The 17254-nt window shown below is 49.7% G+C and overlaps 2 protein-coding genes across 3 annotated transcripts in view; both read left to right on the forward strand.

The window, feature by feature from the left end:
• The window catches only part of CPT1A (carnitine palmitoyltransferase 1A), an 80338-nt gene extending 67532 nt beyond the window's left edge, over positions 1-12806 (forward strand). The window contains exons 15-19 of one of the 2 annotated variants that reach the window (XM_025357178.1): positions 4665-4799; positions 5701-5853; positions 7067-7180; positions 7748-7840; positions 12583-12806. In XM_025357178.1, coding sequence (XP_025212963.1) covers positions 4665-4799; positions 5701-5853; positions 7067-7180; positions 7748-7840; positions 12583-12618 — 531 coding nt within the window. In that variant the 3' untranslated portion in view covers positions 12619-12806. Of the gene's footprint in view, positions 1-4664; positions 4800-5700; positions 5854-7066; positions 7181-7747; positions 7841-9678; positions 12545-12582 lie in introns of those variants that run through there. The other variant, XM_025357177.1, reaches the window with a different exon arrangement.
• A 4133-nt stretch (positions 12807-16939) lies between these two features.
• Positions 16940-17254, forward strand: part of TESMIN (testis expressed metallothionein like protein) — a 48507-nt gene continuing 48192 nt past the window's right edge. Inside the window, exon 1 of the mRNA XM_025357179.1 lies at positions 16940-17050. The gene's annotated coding sequence lies outside the window, so the exon portion shown is untranslated. The remainder of the gene's footprint in view (positions 17051-17254) is intronic.

Consider the following 17254-nt stretch of genomic DNA (forward strand, 5'->3'; position numbering starts at 1 on the left):
GCAGCACAGACCACACAGCTGGAAACATGCATCAGGGAAGAATAACTTTGACCCTGCAGATGATCCATGAAAAAGGGCAGGTACACAAAAAAACACTTGTGAGCAAGCTTACTGTAAAAATGTGAGGAAATCTGGCCGGGCGCAGTGACTCGTGCCTGTAAGCCCAACACTTTGGGAGGCCTAGGTGGGTGGATCACTTGAGGTTAGGAGTTCGAGACCAGCCTGAACAACATGGTAAAATCCCATCTCTGCTAAAAATACAAGATTAGCTGGATGTGGTGACGCACACCTGTAATCCCAGCTCCTTGAGAGGGTGAGGCGGGAGAATCACTTGAACCGGGGAGGTGGAGGTTGCAGTGAACTGCCTAGACCGCACCACTGCACTCCAACCTGAGCAATAAGAACAAAACTCCATCTAAAAAAAAAAAAAAGAAGGAAATCTTAAAAGTTAATACTGGTAGGCTGGGTACAATGGCTCATGCCTATAATCCCAGCACTTTGGGAGGCCAAGGCGGGCAGATCACGAGGTTAGAAGATGGAGAACATCCTGGCTAACACGGTGAAACCCTCTCTCTACTAAAAAAATCAAAAAATTAGCCGGGCATAGTGGCGGGCACCTGTAGTCCCAGCTACTCGGGAGGCTGAGGCAGGAGAATGGCGTGAACCTGGGAGGCGGAGCTTGCAGTGAGCCGAGATCATGCCACTGCACTCCAGCCTGGGCGACAGAGCGAGATTCCATCTCACGAAAAAAAAAAAAAAGTTAATGCTGGAAACCAGAAAGGGTCTGAGATAGGTCTCAATCCATTTAGAAGTTGATTTTGCCAAGGTTAGTGATGCGTGCCTGGGAGACAGGCCTGTGCCTTCCTCCAAAGGTGGTTTTGGTTTTGAGGGCTTCAGTATTTAGAGGGAAAAGCAGGCTGGAGGGGAAGGAGGGAGAGCATGGCCACATTACGGAATTCCCATGATGCAAGAGAAAAGGGGCAGTAGGGGAATTGTCAGTTACGTATTCGTCACACAAAACCCAGCGAACACGGGGTGGAGATGTTTCGCCTTTTATCTGTCACTCTCTGCTTGGGAACAAAAGGAAAAGCAGCTTCTTGCACAGCTCAGCTCTCAGTGTAATCCTTTCCTTTCGGCAGAGCGAATCTTCCTTTCATGATACTAAATTAAAATATGGTATTTTCATACAGGGGAATATTTTATAGCTATTAAGTGATGTCTATTATATATATATACACACACACTTTTTTTTTTTTTTTTGAGGCAGGGTCTCACTCTTGCCCAGGCTGCAGTGCAATGACACAATCATGGCTCACTGCATCCTCGACCTCCCTGGATGCAGGCGATCCTCCCACCTCAGTCTCCTGGGTAGCTGGGACTATAGGCATTCACCACCAGGCCTGGCTAATTTTTGTATGTTTTGTAAAGATGGGGTTTCACTTTGTTTCCCAGGCTGGCCTCGAGCTCGTAGGCTCAAGCAATCCTTGGCCTCGCAAAGTGCTGGGATTACAGGTGTGAGCCACCACACCCGGCCATCTGTGGCATATTATACAGAAAAATATTTAGTCATAAAACAGTATGTGAAAGTCAGTAGTTTCTTACAATGATTTGTAGACTGTGGCTCACGGGCCAAACCTGGCCCTTCACATGTTTTTGTTTTCGTTTTTGTTTTTATGGCTTTAAAGCTAAGAATGGTTTCACATATTTAATAGTTGAAAAACAATCAAAAGGCAACTAATACTTTGTGACATGTGAAAATTACGTGAAGTCTCAGTGTTCATCAGTGAAGCGTTCTGGGCATGGCCATGCCTGGCTTTCACATGTTGTCTGTGCTATTCTCACTCCAGTGGGAAAGCAGAGTAGTCGCCACAGAGAACACGTGGCCCGCACAGCCTGTTCTGCATTTTACAGAAGTTTATTGACTCTTGCTTCATTATATGCAAAGTCTAGAAAGGATAAATGCAACGTATTAGTGGGTGGTGTTGTGAAGGTTCCTTCTTCTTTTCTTTTCTTTTCTTTTCTTTTTCCTCCTTGACAGAGTCTCACTCTGTTGCCTAGGCTGGAGTGCCAGGCACCGTGGTTGACGCCTGTAATCCCAGCAGTTTGGGAGGCCAAGGCGGGTGGATCACCTGAGGGCAGGAATTCATGATCAGCCTGCCTATGCCGGGAGCATCAGTAAATCAGTATTGAATATTGAATATGGATTGAATGCTAACACTAGACAGTGGTTTTAATTCTAGTCTGCAGTTATTTGCTTCCTGCTTTGGAATCTTTTTTTTTTTTTTTTTTTTTGAAACTAGAGGTGAAAAATTCCCAGGCCCTACCAACCTGAATCATTAGCCCCGTAATAGCAGTGCTAGTGTGTGATGCCGTATATGTCAGTATATCTATAGACTGTCTTTGAATCCTGCTTCTTAGAAACTGGAGATGTTTTGGTGACAGTGAAGGGCCATCCTCCTGATGGCAGCTGGTCACAGTGGGTCAAGGGTGCTGCAGTTGTAACGTGGTTTGGCTCTTTGATGGCGTCTGAGCTCAAGTGGGGCTTGCACACTAATACTCAATGCATTTGCCAAGAAGGTTTTTAGATGACTGTCTTTTAAACTGTGGGCACAAGGCATGACTGTTCTCATAACTTACGCAATTAAAGTTTGATATTGGAACGTTGACTTCAAATGAATCATTGTATCATATAGTTCAAGTTTACCTTTATTAAATAACTAAAATGCCACATTTCCGCTTTCCCTTTTTTCTGCTTCTCTCCCTCTCCCACTCCCCACTTCTTCATCGTGAGCCCCTGTGAAGTGCCCTGCAGTGAGGAGACGCAGGAAGTGCTCTGAAAGGCGTGTTTGCTATCAACCTGGGAAGCAGGAGGCCCCGTGTCCTCATGGCAGGCCCCAGGCCTGTGACCCCCAATCCCAAGGGAATATTGAGTGTCGTATCATGCCACCAGGGTTGGTGGCATCTGTGGGTTGGGGAAGAGAGCTCCCCAAGGCAGCCGGGGGGGTCCTGGGGGCTTAGCCAGGTCCTCACTGGAAGTGCTGCTTGGCGCTGGCGTCCGAGGTGCTCTCACGGTCTCTAGACGTTTCCCTCTGCAAAGCTTTGCTCTTGTCGATGCCTTCCATTTCCTTTTCCTTGTGGCTGATGCACTCTCATTTCACAGGGCCCTGGTCCTGGACACTTCCTTCTGCCTTTCGGGGGCCGCCTCTCCTCCAGAGATCTTGGCTGCACTGTGAGGAGCCTGACTTCAGCTGGGCCTGTGTGCAGGTGCCAGGCCTTCCCCGGCTGAGTGGGTTCTGTGCTCTGTCCGGCTCCCACTTCCCCGGCTGAGCGGGTCCTGTGCTCTGTCCGGCTCCCACTTCCCCGGCTGAGCGGGTCCTGTGCTCTGTCCGGCTCCCACTTCCCCGGCTGAGCGGGTTCTGTGCTCTGTCCAGCTCCCCCATCCCCAGGCTGCGGGGATCCTATGCTCTGTCCGGCTCCCCCTTCCCAGGCTGCGGGGGTCCTGTGCTCTGTCCGGCTCCCCCTTCCCAGGCTGCGGGGGTCCTGCGCTTTGTCCGGCTCCCCCTTCCCCAGGCTGAGTGGGTCCTGTGCTCTGTCTGGCTCCCCCTTCCCAAGCTAAGCAGGCCCTGTGTTCAGCCCAGCCTTGCCTCTGGCACCCTCTTCTGGGTTCGTTTGACAGTGTCAGCCTGCCACATGGTGTCCTCTGCAGATTGGCAGGTCTGCCACCCTGGGGCCACCAGGGCCTGTGCCAGGGTGCACCCTAATGTCTAGGGATGTGTCTGGTCAGGAATCATTTGGGTCCATAAACTGCTACTTATCACCCTCCCGTCCTCACTTGGAACCTGGCCCTCTTTGAGCTGGCCTGGTGGCCCCGGGCCCCCTCTTGGGGCAGCGCGCAGATGCTGTTCCTCCCACTGCCGCGTGCTCCCTTGGACTCGGTCTGTGTCCTTACCCACCATCTGCTGTTCCCAGCAGGCGCCTTTGCTGCGCTATCCCGGCATCTCCACCAAGGCTCAGCCTCAGGGGCCACCAGCCCCTCCTGCCGTGCCGTCCTCTGTAGGCCCAGATGCCCAGAGGTGTGTTGGACTCCGGGGTGGGGAGGGTGTCATGGTATCAGTTGCATCTTGAAACAGAAACCTGGTTAACCTAGAAACTGACCTCCCACCTCCACCAGGCCCTTCCTGAAGCCAGTGACACCTCTGTCCGCTGCCATGTAACTACCCACATGTAAAAGCGGCCGGAGACTGAAAGCGTAAATCGACAATAGGTTGGGCACAGTGGCTCACACCTGTAATCCCAGCACGTTGGGAAGCCAAGGCGGGTGGATCGCTTGAGCCAGGAGTTCAAGACCATCCTGGGCAACCTGGTGAAACCCTGTCTCTACAAAAAATAAAAATAAAAAAATTAGCCAGGCATGGCGGCATGCACCTGTAGTCCCACTTACTCAGGAGGCCGAGGTTGGGGGATCACCTGAGCTGGAGGAGGTTGAGGCTGCAGTGAGCTGTGATCATGCTACTGCGCGCCAGCCCGGGCAACAGCAAGACCCCGTCTCAAAAAAGAGTTGACGATAAAATTCACTTCTCCTTGGCGACCTTACCCTATCCTTCTTTGTGTTTTAGACATGTCAGCATGCCCTGCCGTGCACTAAAGTACTTCTCTTTCCCTAGGATATGGGCAAGTTTTGCCTCACATACGAGGCCTCCATGACCCGGCTCTTCCGAGAGGGGAGAACGGAGACCGTGCGCTCCTGCACCGCTGAGTCGTGCGACTTCGTGCAGGCCATGGTGGACCCGGCCCAGACGGTAATGTGCCATAGGCTGAGGGCACAGCGTGCTTGTCATGCTTCCCTAAAAGGCCTCTGGAGGCCGCCACTCCAGCTTCTCTGATATCATTCCTGTACCACCTTCTTCAGGGGTGCTCAATTCAGCTTCTTTCCTCTGCCCCTTTCAAGGGTACAGAAGGTATTAAAAGGTAAAGGTAGGGACAGGTACAGAGAGGCATGTTACAGATGATACTTTCCGAATCATATTCTATTACCTGAGAGTCTTTAAATTCGTCCAGGACACCACAATGAGGAAAGGCATAGCGGGTGGCTGCTTCGGAACTGGACAGGTAGCTGGTGTAAGGGTAGGCCAGCTGTGACCGTTACGCGGAGACCTTCCACTGGTTATTAGAGCTATTGCCACACTGGGCCCCAAGTGCCAGGCTGGGGCCTGGGGGATTTCCGTACACTGTCCTTTAAATTCTTAGCAGTGGTCCTGAGAAGTGTCCTCAGTTCATTTCCATAGATAAAGAAACGGAGGCCTAGATGAATTCAGCAGCTGCTGGGCCACTCGGCTCATTAATGGCCGAGGTCAGACCCAGGCCACTGGGTCCACCTGACCCCACCGCGCAGGTGCTTTCTGCTGACCCCTGGAGGAGACACAGGCCAGGGCTCTTTTTTCCGAGACCAACTTCATTCTGGAAGGGCTGTCAGGCCAGGCGCGGTGACTCATGCCTGTCATCCCAGTACTTTGGGAGGCTGAGGCTGAGGCAGTCAGATTGCCTGAGCTCAGGAGTTCGAAACCACCCTGGGCAACATGTTGAAACCCCATCTCTACTAAAAATACAAAAAATATTAGCCGGGTATGGTGGCTAACTTAGATTCATGACCGCTCAACTTGAGACATGCAACATATGTCCTTCCCGCCTTTTGTCACTCAGGTGGAACAGAGGCTGAAATTGTTCAAGGTGGCGTCTGAGAAGCATCAGCACATGTATCGCCTCGCCATGACGGGCTCCGGGATCGATCGTCACCTCTTCTGCCTTTACGTGGTGTCTAAATATCTCGCTGTGGAGTCCCCTTTCCTTAAGGAAGTAAGTCTCTTCCACTTCTTCCATCAGTTGTGTTGGCTAGACCAAACCGTAGTACACTACTGCAGCCTTGCATTAACTCATTTTAATGTCAGAATGGGCATTTGAAAAAAAACACGGGTCTGTGGGCGTAGCTGTCATAAAATGGAAAATGGGAGCAGCGCGTTTAGTACTGCGCTTCCTCAGTAACCGCTCACAGGTAGCCCCTGACTTAATAGACCCGAAGACCTCGAGAGCTTACGTCACAGGAAGATGCACGGAAGTAACTGGGGAGTGATGAGCTGTGAGTGCATACCACCTTTGTTTTTAAAATCCTTTAGTTTATTGTAAGTTTATGAAATTTATTATTATTATTTTTTGAGACAGGGTCTCACAGTGTTGCCCAGTGTTGTCTCAAACTCCTAGACACAAGCAATTCTTCCTCCTTAGTCTTCTGAGTAGCTGATGTGCACCACTGCGCCCAGCTCAAATTTAATTTAATTTCTATTTATTTATTTATTTTATTTTTTATTTTTTGGAGATGGAGTCTCGCTCTGTCACCCAGGCTGGAGTGCAGTGGGACCATCTTGGCTCACTGAAACCTCTGCCTCCTGGGTTCAAGCTATTCTCCTGGCTCAGCCTCCTGAGTAGCTGGAATTGCAGGCACACGTTGCCACACCTGGCTAATTTTTTTTTTTTTTTTTGTATTTTAGTAGAGATGGGGTTTCACCGTGTTGCCCAGGCTGGTCTCGAACTCCTGAGCTCAGGCAATCCACCCACCTTGGCCTCCCAAAGTGCTGGGATTACAGACATGAACCATTGCGCCTGGCAAATTTAATTTTTAATAGTGGCTGTATTTAACAGCCAGCTTGAAAATTCTCTGAAAATTTGGCAGCTGGCTCGTGGGAGTTGGTACAAGTCTGACACCTCTGTCCCCGTTCCGAATCATACTCCATATATCTGTTATCTTCACTGTCTGAGATGCTATTGGCTGGTATGCCCCCCACCCCCCACCCCACACTCCCTGCCCTAGTCCGGGGGTCCCACCCACCCCACTTCCTCTCTGCAGATACGATGTCCAAGCCAGTGAGGCCTTCGGAGACACAGACTTGTGGTGTCTGGAACAATCAAAAGACCAAGCCAGACTTTTCTTGTATTCCCAAGGCGACTCCTGAGGGCCGGTAGAGAGGGGATTAGGAAAAGTGTCATTGGAACATTTCTCTGTTTCGCTCAATAGGTTTTATCTGAGCCTTGGAGATTATCAACAAGCCAGACCCCTCAGCAGCAAGTGGAGCTGTTTGACCTGGAGAATAACCCAGAGTACGTGTCCAGCGGAGGGGGCTTTGGACCGGTGAGTGCGGCGGGCTGGGCGAGGCGCAGTGGGGCGTGGCGATGGGATGGGTAATGGGGTGTGATGGGCCCATCTCCGTGCTGGGTGCCCCTGTTACCTTGCAGTTCTTCCGCTGTAAAGGAATTACTGCTGATCGTTGCTGTGGATGTCCTTGGCAGTCTTGCACTTATTTATTTATTTATTTTTGAGACAAGGTCTCGCTCTGTCACCCAGACTGGAGTGCAGTAAGCATGATCATGGCTCACGGCAGCCTGAACCTTCCCCATCTCAGGTGATCCTCCCACTCTGCCTCCCAAGTAGCTGGGACTACAGATGCATGCCACTATGCCCAGCTAATTTTTTTTTTGTTTTTTTTTGTTTTTTTGTAGAGACAGAGTTTCGCAATGTTGTCCAGGCTGGTCTCGAACCCCTGGGCTCGAGTGACCTGTCTGCCTCAGCCTCCCAAAGTGGTGAGACTACAGGGAGGAGCTACCGAGCCCGGCCAGTGTTGCATTTAGAACATTAGAAAGTCCCTTTTTCATGCTGTCTCATTTCCCAGCAACAAATTCAAATTCCCTTGTCCTCCAGGTTGCTGACGATGGCTATGGTGTGTCGTACATCCTTGTGGGAGAGAACCTCATCAATTTCCACATTTCGTCCAAGTTCTCTTGCCCTGAGACGGTACGTATGAAAAGAAGTTCCTTCTCCCGAAGATGGGGTATTTTTACTTTATTCTTTTTAAGGGAACACATCTTTAATTTGACAGAAAAATTCAATTCAACCGCCTGCTTTTACTTGGTTTGGGCATTTTCACATAAATGGACTTCTTTTTTAAATGTTGTTTTTTTGTTTGGAGACACAGTCTTACTCTGTCGCCCAGGCTGGAGTGCAGGGGCGAGATCTCGGCTCACTGCAACCTCTGTCTCCTGGGTTCAAGTGATTCTCCTGCCTCAGCCTCCCGAGTAGGTGGGACTATAGGTGCCCACCACCACGCCCAGCTAATTTTTTTCTGTTTTTAGTAGAGACGGGGTTTCACCATGTTGGGCAGGCTGGTCTCGAACTCCTGACCTCAGATGATCCACCTGCCTTGGCCTCCCAAAGTGCTGGGATTACAGGCATGAGCCACCATTCCTGGCCTAAATTTTTTTGATTAAAAAATTTTTTGTACAGACAGGGTGTCCCCATGTTTCCCAGGCTAGTCTAAAACTCCTGGGATCACACGATCCTCTTACCTCAGCGTCCCAGTGTTGGGATTATAGGCTTCAGCCACTGTGCCCAGCCATAAGTGAATTCCAAAATTCTCTTTACCTAGTTTTAAAGAAATGTATCTCGGCCGGGCACAGTGGCTCATACCTGTAATCCCAGCACTTTGGGAGGTGGAGGCGGGCCAGTCACTTGAAGTGAGGAGTTTGAAACCATCCTGGACAATGTGGTGAAACCCCGCCTCTACTAAAAATACAAAACTTAGCCAGTGTGGTGGCACACACCTGTAATCCCAGCTACTCAGGAGGCTGAGGCAGGAGAATCACTTGAACCTGGGAGGTGGAGGTTGTAGTGAGCCAGGATCATGCCACTGTACTGCAGCCTGGGTGATGGAGTGAGACCCATCTCAGAAAAAAAAAAAAAGGAAATATATCTAATTTGGTTTAACATGTTTACCTCTGTTGGCAGCAGTGGTTTTGAAGCTTAACGTTGGGGTGCTGCTGTAACTTTCAGACTCTTTAGCACTTGGAAGGTGAACTAAGAATAATGGGTACACACTAAGAAATCTGCGTACAGAGCACGGGACCCCCGGCTTCCTCTGTGAATGGATCAAGGGACCTCCTCCCTAGCATGGCACATTGCTCTTATTTATATTCTGCTTTCCTTGTTGTACATAGCATGGCAACCCATGCCACTGTCGCTGTTAACAGAGGAAGTTGGGGTTCACTTGTTCATCGTGGTTTTCTTTTGTTGTTTGTTTTAGACAGGGTCTCACTCTGCCACCCAGGCTAGAGTGCAGTGGTGTGTTCTCGGCTCACTGCAGCTTCAGCCTCTTGGGCTCAGGGGATCCTCCTACCTCAGCCTCCTGAGTAGCTGGGACTATGGGGGAGTGCCACCACACCTGGCTGCTTTTTTGTGTTTTTTGTAGAAATGTGGTTTCACCATGTTGCCCAGGCTGGTCTTGAACTCCTGGGCTCAAGCGATCCTCCTGCCTCCGCTTTCCAAAGTGTTGGGGTTACAGGCATGAGCCACCACACTCGGGATGGTCATTGTGTTTTTTGTGGGATAAATGCATTGGCATTAGGCAGAGGCTTGGATCGACAACACACCCGCACAAACACATCAGCTGTCATCTCTTTACCCTCAGCATTTCTCCAGAATGTCTTAAAGTTAAGCTTTAAGACATTGGTCAGATCTTAGAGAACTGGCGGAAAGGAATTTAAATTAAACGTTGGGTCAGATTGCAAATGAAAAAGCCTGAAATATGGGGATGGCCACGTTTTAATATATTTTTGGGTTTTGTTTTGACATGAAAGGATTCTCATCGCTTTGGAAAGCACCTGAAAGAAGCAATGTTTGACATCATCACTTTGTTTGGCCTCAGTTCTAATTCCAAAAAGTAATTCCACTGGAGCTGCTGGGAAGGAAAACGAGCTCTTCTGATGCAAACCAAATGAAAAGTAGGCATTAATCCTGATCTTAGTTCGGGATGAAAAATTGCTCTGAAAAAAACTCAGAAGTTTTCCTTCCAGAAAATTTGGGTGGTTTTGTTTTCCTAGAACAGTATCTCTACCCCTGTGAAGCGTAACCCCACTACTTCCAGACTTGCCTTCCCTTGGGGGACATTTGACAGAGTCTCCCCTGAAGTCTCCGGATGGGCTTGTGTTTATTAAGGGATGCAAATCGTGTTGAGTTAATGAAGGAATTAGTAGGGTTGTGGCTTCACACACATTGGAATGGAAATGGTGCACTTTCTCAGTGGCAACCGAAGGCCTCGTGCTTAAGGGCATTTAGCGTCATCAAAGCAGGGTAAACTTTCGTTTTGTTAAAAGAAAAATGTGTTATTCAAGCTGGTGGTGTCCACAGTCATAGCTAACACATCTGGAATGCACTAACCAAAATGCTGTGCTTTGGAGACCTGCTTTTGTCGCCGTGGGTAACTGTTCCCGTCTGGTCCAGTTGCCTGTGTTTGCCTCTCCACATTTGAAGCAAGCAGCATGCAACGTCTTTAGTTTTACTGAGCTTGTATGTCTTCGTGTCTTCACAACCCAGTGCCTTAAAAATGAAAGGCCCTAAACGTAAGGGAGATGGAGTGAAAGATTTATTTTGTGGAGTCTTTGGTCGGAATTGTGGGTGTACTGTTCCCTTCACAATTGACCGAGTATGGATAACCCTACATAAGCATTTGCTACACCCCACCAGCCCCTCCCCCTCAGAAAGACCACTTCCTTCCCAAGGGCAGCTGTGCCACACTCCCCTCCCGGGACTGCCTTGTTGTCATCATAAGCAACAAAAGAAATAAACAGGCACTTGTCATAAAAGGGGAGCAAGGGCCGTGATGGTCAGATAATTCACTCAAGAATAAAACATGACGCGTGCCTCAGGAGGATCTCTTCCCCAGAGTGACAGCAAGGAAGGCAGGGCATTGGCCACGGAGCAGGGACCAGCGAGTGAGGAAGGGGAGGGCAGCCCACCGTGGTGAGGAGAGAGCGGCTCCACGACCCCAAGGGATGGCCTTCTCCTCCCACACGGTGAGGGGGAAGACTCGCAGGAGGGTGATGGAGACAGTATGCCAGCCCACCTTGGTGACCGGCCAGGGTGTCTCGAGTGACGGTGCTAGGTTCACCCAGCCTGTCCTTCAGATAGGAGTGCCTTCACGAAAGCGTCTCATGGACCACAAAGCAATTATGCACTGAGTCATCTTGAGTATTTAATGCAAAAATGAAGCCTCATGGAATGAAATTCCCACTGGTTGTCATGACAAGCTTAGCTGTCCATTGTTTTAAATTGTGTATTTATTTATTTGACCACTTGGTTCTAGTTGGGCCTGACTCCTTTAGAGTCCTGCACCCCGACAGTACAACAGCGACGGCTCAACTGTTGGAGTCGATGGAAGGTGCTTGCCGGAGAGCACATGCTTTTTTTTTTTTTTAAGATGGAGTTTCGCTCTTGTTGCCCAGGCTGGAGTGCAATGGTGCGATCTCAGCTTACTGCAGGCTCCACCTCGCGGTTTCAAGCAATTCTCCTGTCTCAGCCTCCCGAATAGCCAGGATTACAGGCCCGCACCACCACGCCTGGCTAATTTTTGTATTTTTAGTAGAGATGGGGTTTCATCATATTGGTCAGGCTGGTCTTGAACTCCTGATATCAGGTGATCCGCCCGCCTCAGCCTCCCAAAGTGCTGGGATTACAGGCGTGAACCACTGTGCCTGGCCCACATGCATATTTCATGTATGTATACTTTGTGATGTAAAAACACCACCTTTATGGGCCAAAGATTTTTTTTTCTCCTAAAAGCAATAAGAAATGAAAACAAAAGACCAAAAAAAAATAAAAAAAAAAGGCAGCCAGGCATGGTGGCTCACGCCTGTAATCCCAGCACTTTGGGAGGCCGAGGCGGGCAGATCACGAGGTCAGGAGATCGAGACCGTCCTGGCTAACACGGTGAAACCCCGTCTCTACTAAAAATACAAAAAATTAGCTGGGCGTGGTGGCAGGCGCCTGTATTCCCAGCTACTCAGGAGGCTGAGACAGGAAAATGGCATGAACCCAGGAGGCGGAGCTTGCAGTGAGCCAAGATCACGCCACTGTACTCCAGTCTGGGCAGCACAGTGAGACTCCATCAAAAAAAAAAAAAAAGCAAAAACAAAACAACAACAAAAGTCCCTGATTGTCTGTGGTGTATGAGTCAAGCAGGCTGGGGGGATGTAACTCCCCCTGCCCTCGGCAAGAATAGTGCTTCCGTCAAAAGCTGGCAGCCGGCGTCAGTCCCTATCAGAGCCAGCTAGATCATACACTGTTGACCACTGAGCAATCTGTGTTACCGTACAGTTCACATGGGAATTTGAGTGTAGACATGTGAGTGCTTAAACATATTTGGGTTTCTCTCTCAGGTTTTAAATGTTTCACATGTCATTGTTGCTCATCAGTGCAGTGATCAATGCAATTTTATATTCCTTGAGGGGAGGAAGAGGGTTGTTATTGTACATGTCCAAGGGGGTTGGTAAGAGTATTATCTATTTAATTTAATTTGGAACAAACCATCGTCTTAACACAGCCATGGTTTGAATTTGTTATCTTGGACTGACCGGTGCATGTAAATACAATATGCTCTTTGGATGTAAATCTTAGAAATGCAGTGTGAATGTAGGTTATCATTAAAACATTAACCCCAGTCTACTACAAGATTTGCTTCTGTCTCTTTTGTTATGTTAATTAAGGGGATTATAAGTCAAGGACCAAGTTCAGATACTTGAGACAAAGTAGAAAGTCTGAGCATATGGAAACAAAGCCTTGGAGCAGACAGACGTCACCAAGTTCGTGTGCTGGGCTGGAAAGAAAAGCCTGTTGATTTTCACTTGCTGTGCATTTATTCATCCATTCCTTTGCCTCAGTGCTGAGAACAGTGCCTGATACATAGTAGCTGCTCAATAAATACGTTAAAGGAATGCGAGAATTCCATTGTTCTGTTTTTCTTGAGCACCTGGATTAGGCCGTTCTCACATTGCTATAAAGAAATAGCTCGCCTGTAGTCCCAGCTAGGCGGGAGGCTGAGGCAGGAGAATGGCGGGAACCCGGGAGGCGGAGCTTGCAGTGAGCTGAGATCCGGCCACTGTACTCCAGCCTGGGCTACAGAGCCAGACTCCGTCTCAAAAAATAAAAATAAAATAAATAAATAAATAAATAAATAAATAAAAAGAAATAGCTGAGACTGGGTAATTTATAAGAGGTTTAATTGGCTCTCAGTTCTGCAGGCTGTACAGGAAGCATGGAGGCATCTGCTTCTGGGGAGGCCTCAAGCAGCTTTTTACTCATGGTGGAAGGCAAAGGGGGAGCAGGCATTCCACATGGCAAAAGGAGACAGAGAGAGGAGGTGCTCCCTTACAACACTTGCAAACAACCAGATCTCACAGGAACTCACACACTCGATGGTGAGGTCAGTAGCAAGAGGGATGTTGCCGTTCATGAGAAACACGTGGCCATGATCCAGTCCCTTCCCACCAGGCCCCACCTCCAACATTAGAGATTACCACTGCATGTGAGATTTGGGTGGGGACACACATCCAAACCATATCAGCACCTGTTCTAGGCACTGGGGAGACAACAGTGACACCACCAGGTTCTGGCTGTCTCATTAGTCCATTTTCACATTGCTGTAAAGACCTTCTTGAGACTGGGTAAGTATAAAGAAAAGAAAGACAGTCAATTGACTCATAGTTCAGCATGGCTGGGGAGGCCTCAGGAAACTTACAATCACGGCAGAAGGTGAAGGGGAAGCAAGAAACCTCTTACCTAGCAGCAGAGGAGAGAGAGTGAGGGGGAAGTGCCGAACACTTTTAAACCATCAGATCTTGTGAGAACTCACTCCTTATTACCAGAACAGCATGGGGGAAACCGCCTCCATAATCCAATCACCTCCCACCAGGTCCCTCCCTTGACACAGAGGGATTACAATTCAAGATGAGATTTGGGTGGGGACACAGAGCCAAACCATATCACAGAGGAAAAAGAGAACAAGCCAACCGGTTGAAGGATCTTAAGTGTTCTGAGGCAAGTAAGAGGGTCATCGGGAGGGGGTGGTAGCTGGCAGGGAGGGTGACCCACTTACAGTGGGGTTGAGCCGAGACCTGAGAGACTCGACGGAGCCAGCCTGGCCAGTACAGCAGGGCAGCAAGCGTCTAGGAGTAGCGGGTGCAGAGCCTCCAGACTCGTTGCAACCCGTGGGCGACCCCCACAGGTGGCTGTGTATGCCCGGCATGATGCTATTCAGTAGATATTTGATTCTGATTAGTAAAAGAATGAATGGTGCAGCCTTGTGGGTTGCTCTCTTGCTTGGGCTACTCAAGCTATGCATAATTCTTGGGTTCTTCGATTTATTATTTTTATTATTTTTTTTCTGCTTTTGTGAGTGTTCGTTGTTGTTGTTTGTTTGTTTTGAGACGGACTTTCGCTCTTTTTGCCCAGGCTGGAGTACAATGGTGCAATCTTGGCTCATTGCAACCTCCGCCTCCTGGGTTCAAGCAATTCTCCTGCCTCAGCCTCACAAGTAGCTGGGATTACAGGAGTGCACCACCACACCTGGCTAATTTTGTATTTTTAGTAGAGACAGGGTTTCACCATGTTGGTCAGGCTGGTCTTGACCTCCTGACCTCAAGTGATCTGCCTGCCTTGGCCTCCCAAAGTGCTGGGATTACAGGCCTGGCCAGGGCTCTTCAATTTATACCAGCTGCCTTCTAGATCCCTGCAATTTGGAAAGACTAAGTTGGATCCTTAGTCCTTCCCTTAAACCCTACTCAAGATGATGTGATTATTCCTGCGATAAAATGAGAGTAAGACCTACACACACACATCTGTATGTAAATACCCAGAGAGAGGGGTGGAGAGATACACAAGACTCAAGTGTGATGGGGCTGGTGTGGTGCTCAAAGGGACCGCAGCTTGATCTGTAACATCTGAAGATTTTAGTAGGAGAGTTTGCTAAGAAAAGCCTATCTGAACTTTAATCTGAAGAAGCCACTAGAGCTTGCTTTCTGTGGAATCCTGCTCTACAGATGAAATGCCAGGGCACACAGGATGTGGTGCTGCCGAATCTCACTCCTCGTTGCAGTGACACGACCAAAAAGTGGAATTCAAGTGTGTTTGTCAAGTTCGTATGTTGCCTGGAATATATTTTAGGTCATTCACATGGCAGGAATATTCCAACAGTGAGAATTTAATGTCCAAAAATAATTTTTCATATTAGGAAGTCCTGGCTAAGTTCTTTTTGAATGTCTTCAACCTGGCGGCCCAAATTTAAGAATTCTCAACCAGGCAAAGTTTTCTTTCTTTTTTTTTTTTTTTTTTTTTTTTTAAAGACAGAGTCTCACTCTGTTGCCCGGGCTGGAGTACAGTGGTGCGATCTCAGCTCATTTCAGCCTCCACCTCCCGGGTTCAAGCGATTCTCCTGCCTCAGCCTCCCGAGTAGCTGGGATTACAAGTGTGCGCCATCATGCCCAGCTAATTTTTGTACTTTTAGTAGAAATGGGGTTTCACCAAGTTGGCCAGGCTGGTCTCAAACTCCTGACCTCAGGTGATCCACCCGCCTCAGCCTCCCACAGTGCTGGGTTTACAGGCATGAGCCACCACGCCGAGTCCCAGGCAAAATTTTCTTGATTTTTGAATGTTAAATGTACAGCTAAACAGTACGTGGTATTGCTGTGCCTTGGGTACTATCCTTTAAAAACTTAGAAAAGTATTTAATTTTTAAAAGTGAGATTAGAAAGCTGTTTTACATTCTTTATTTTTACTGAAACAGTGCCTGAGTAGACAGTACCTGAGGCTGTCTCCCCAGCACCCACTCCTGCCAGTCCTACGCCCTTTGCAGTTTCCGCCATCACTTGAACTAAACTTTCACCTCTTTTCTTGATTAAACAGTGATATCTATTGACTCCTTAAAGATGAAATAGTTCATTCCCTACCCAAAATTTGAGACGTTCATTGTATTTGTGACTTTTTTTTTTTGAGAGGGAGCCTTGCTCTGTTGCCCAGACTGGAGTGCAGTGGCACAATCTCAGCTCACTGCAACCCCCATCTCCCAGGTTCAAGCCTCAGCCTTCTGCGTAGCTGGGACTACAGGCGTGCGCCACCACACCCAGCTAGTTTTTGTATTTTTTAGTAGAGACTATATATGTTGGCCAGGCTGGTCTCGAACTCCTAACTTCAGGTGATCCACCCGCCTCAGCCTCCCAAAGTGCTGGGATTACAGACGTGAACCACCATGCCCAGCCGTATTTGTGACTTCTATTTCGTGACCAACTCCATCAGTTGCACCTGTAAGCTGCCTCACCAAGGATCGGGAGTGAAAGCGAGGCTGTGAACGTGCAGTGCAAGCCCCTGCCCTCTGTCCACCCGCAGCGTTCCCGGCCGGGATCTGTCCTGAGAGCTCGAGGGTAGTAAAAATTTTATTTTTTAAAATTTTATTGTATTTATTGTTTTGTTTTGTTTTGTTTGAGTTGGAGTCTAGCTCTGTGGCACAGGCTGGAGTGCAGTGGTGGGATCCTGGCTCACTGCAACCTCCATCTCCCGGGTTCAAGTGATTCTTCTGCCTCAGTCTTCCAAGTAGCTGGGATTATAGGAGCGTGCCACCACGTCCACCTAATTTTTGTATTTTTAGTAGAGACAGGGGTTTCACCATGTTGCTCAGGCTGGTCTTGAACTCCTGACCTCAAGTAATCCTCCTGCCTCGGCCTCCCAAAGTGCTGGGACTACAGGCGTGAGCAACCACGCCTGGCCAGAAAAATATATTTGAAGCCCAAGGTCAGAAGTCAAGCTAGGCAGTCCCACGTAGCGCTGCCCGAGTCGATGGGGTCCTCAGTTTCCCCACCTGAGCCTGGATTGGCTGAGCCCTGGGAGTGCCTCCCCTGACCCGCTCCGGCAACCGCCGCAGTCCAGGCCCCGCCCCTCGCGACTCTTTCTCCGCCCACCCCAGACCACGCCCACCATCCTCCCTGGCCCCGCCTTTACCGCCCCCACCTCGACTCCGCCCCACGCCCAGGCCCCGCCCACTCCCCGGGCGCCTCTTCCCCTCCCCCAGGGTTCCTGCCCCCTCGCCCTGCCCCCTTCTCCAACCGCCAACGGCCGCCTGCGCCTGAGGCCCGGCCCGCGCCTTATCCCGCTCTCTCCGCGCCGCGGCAGCCCGGGCGGCCCCAGGTGCGTCCCTCCGAGGAGGCCTGACGGGGCGGCCCCCGGGCTGGGCCTCGGCTCTGCAGGCGGGGATGGGGGCTGCCGGGCCGGGTCGGGCCCCTGCGGGTGGGCGGAGGGCGGTGGGCGAGGGTGCCCCTCACCTGGCCCTCCCTCCCCTGGCCCTTCGTCCCCTGGCCGCGCTTCTCCTGGCCGCCCCTCACCTGGTCACCT

This window comes from Theropithecus gelada, chromosome 14 (genome assembly GCF_003255815.1).
Source record: "Theropithecus gelada isolate Dixy chromosome 14, Tgel_1.0, whole genome shotgun sequence".
Lineage (NCBI taxonomy): Eukaryota > Metazoa > Chordata > Mammalia > Primates > Cercopithecidae > Theropithecus > Theropithecus gelada.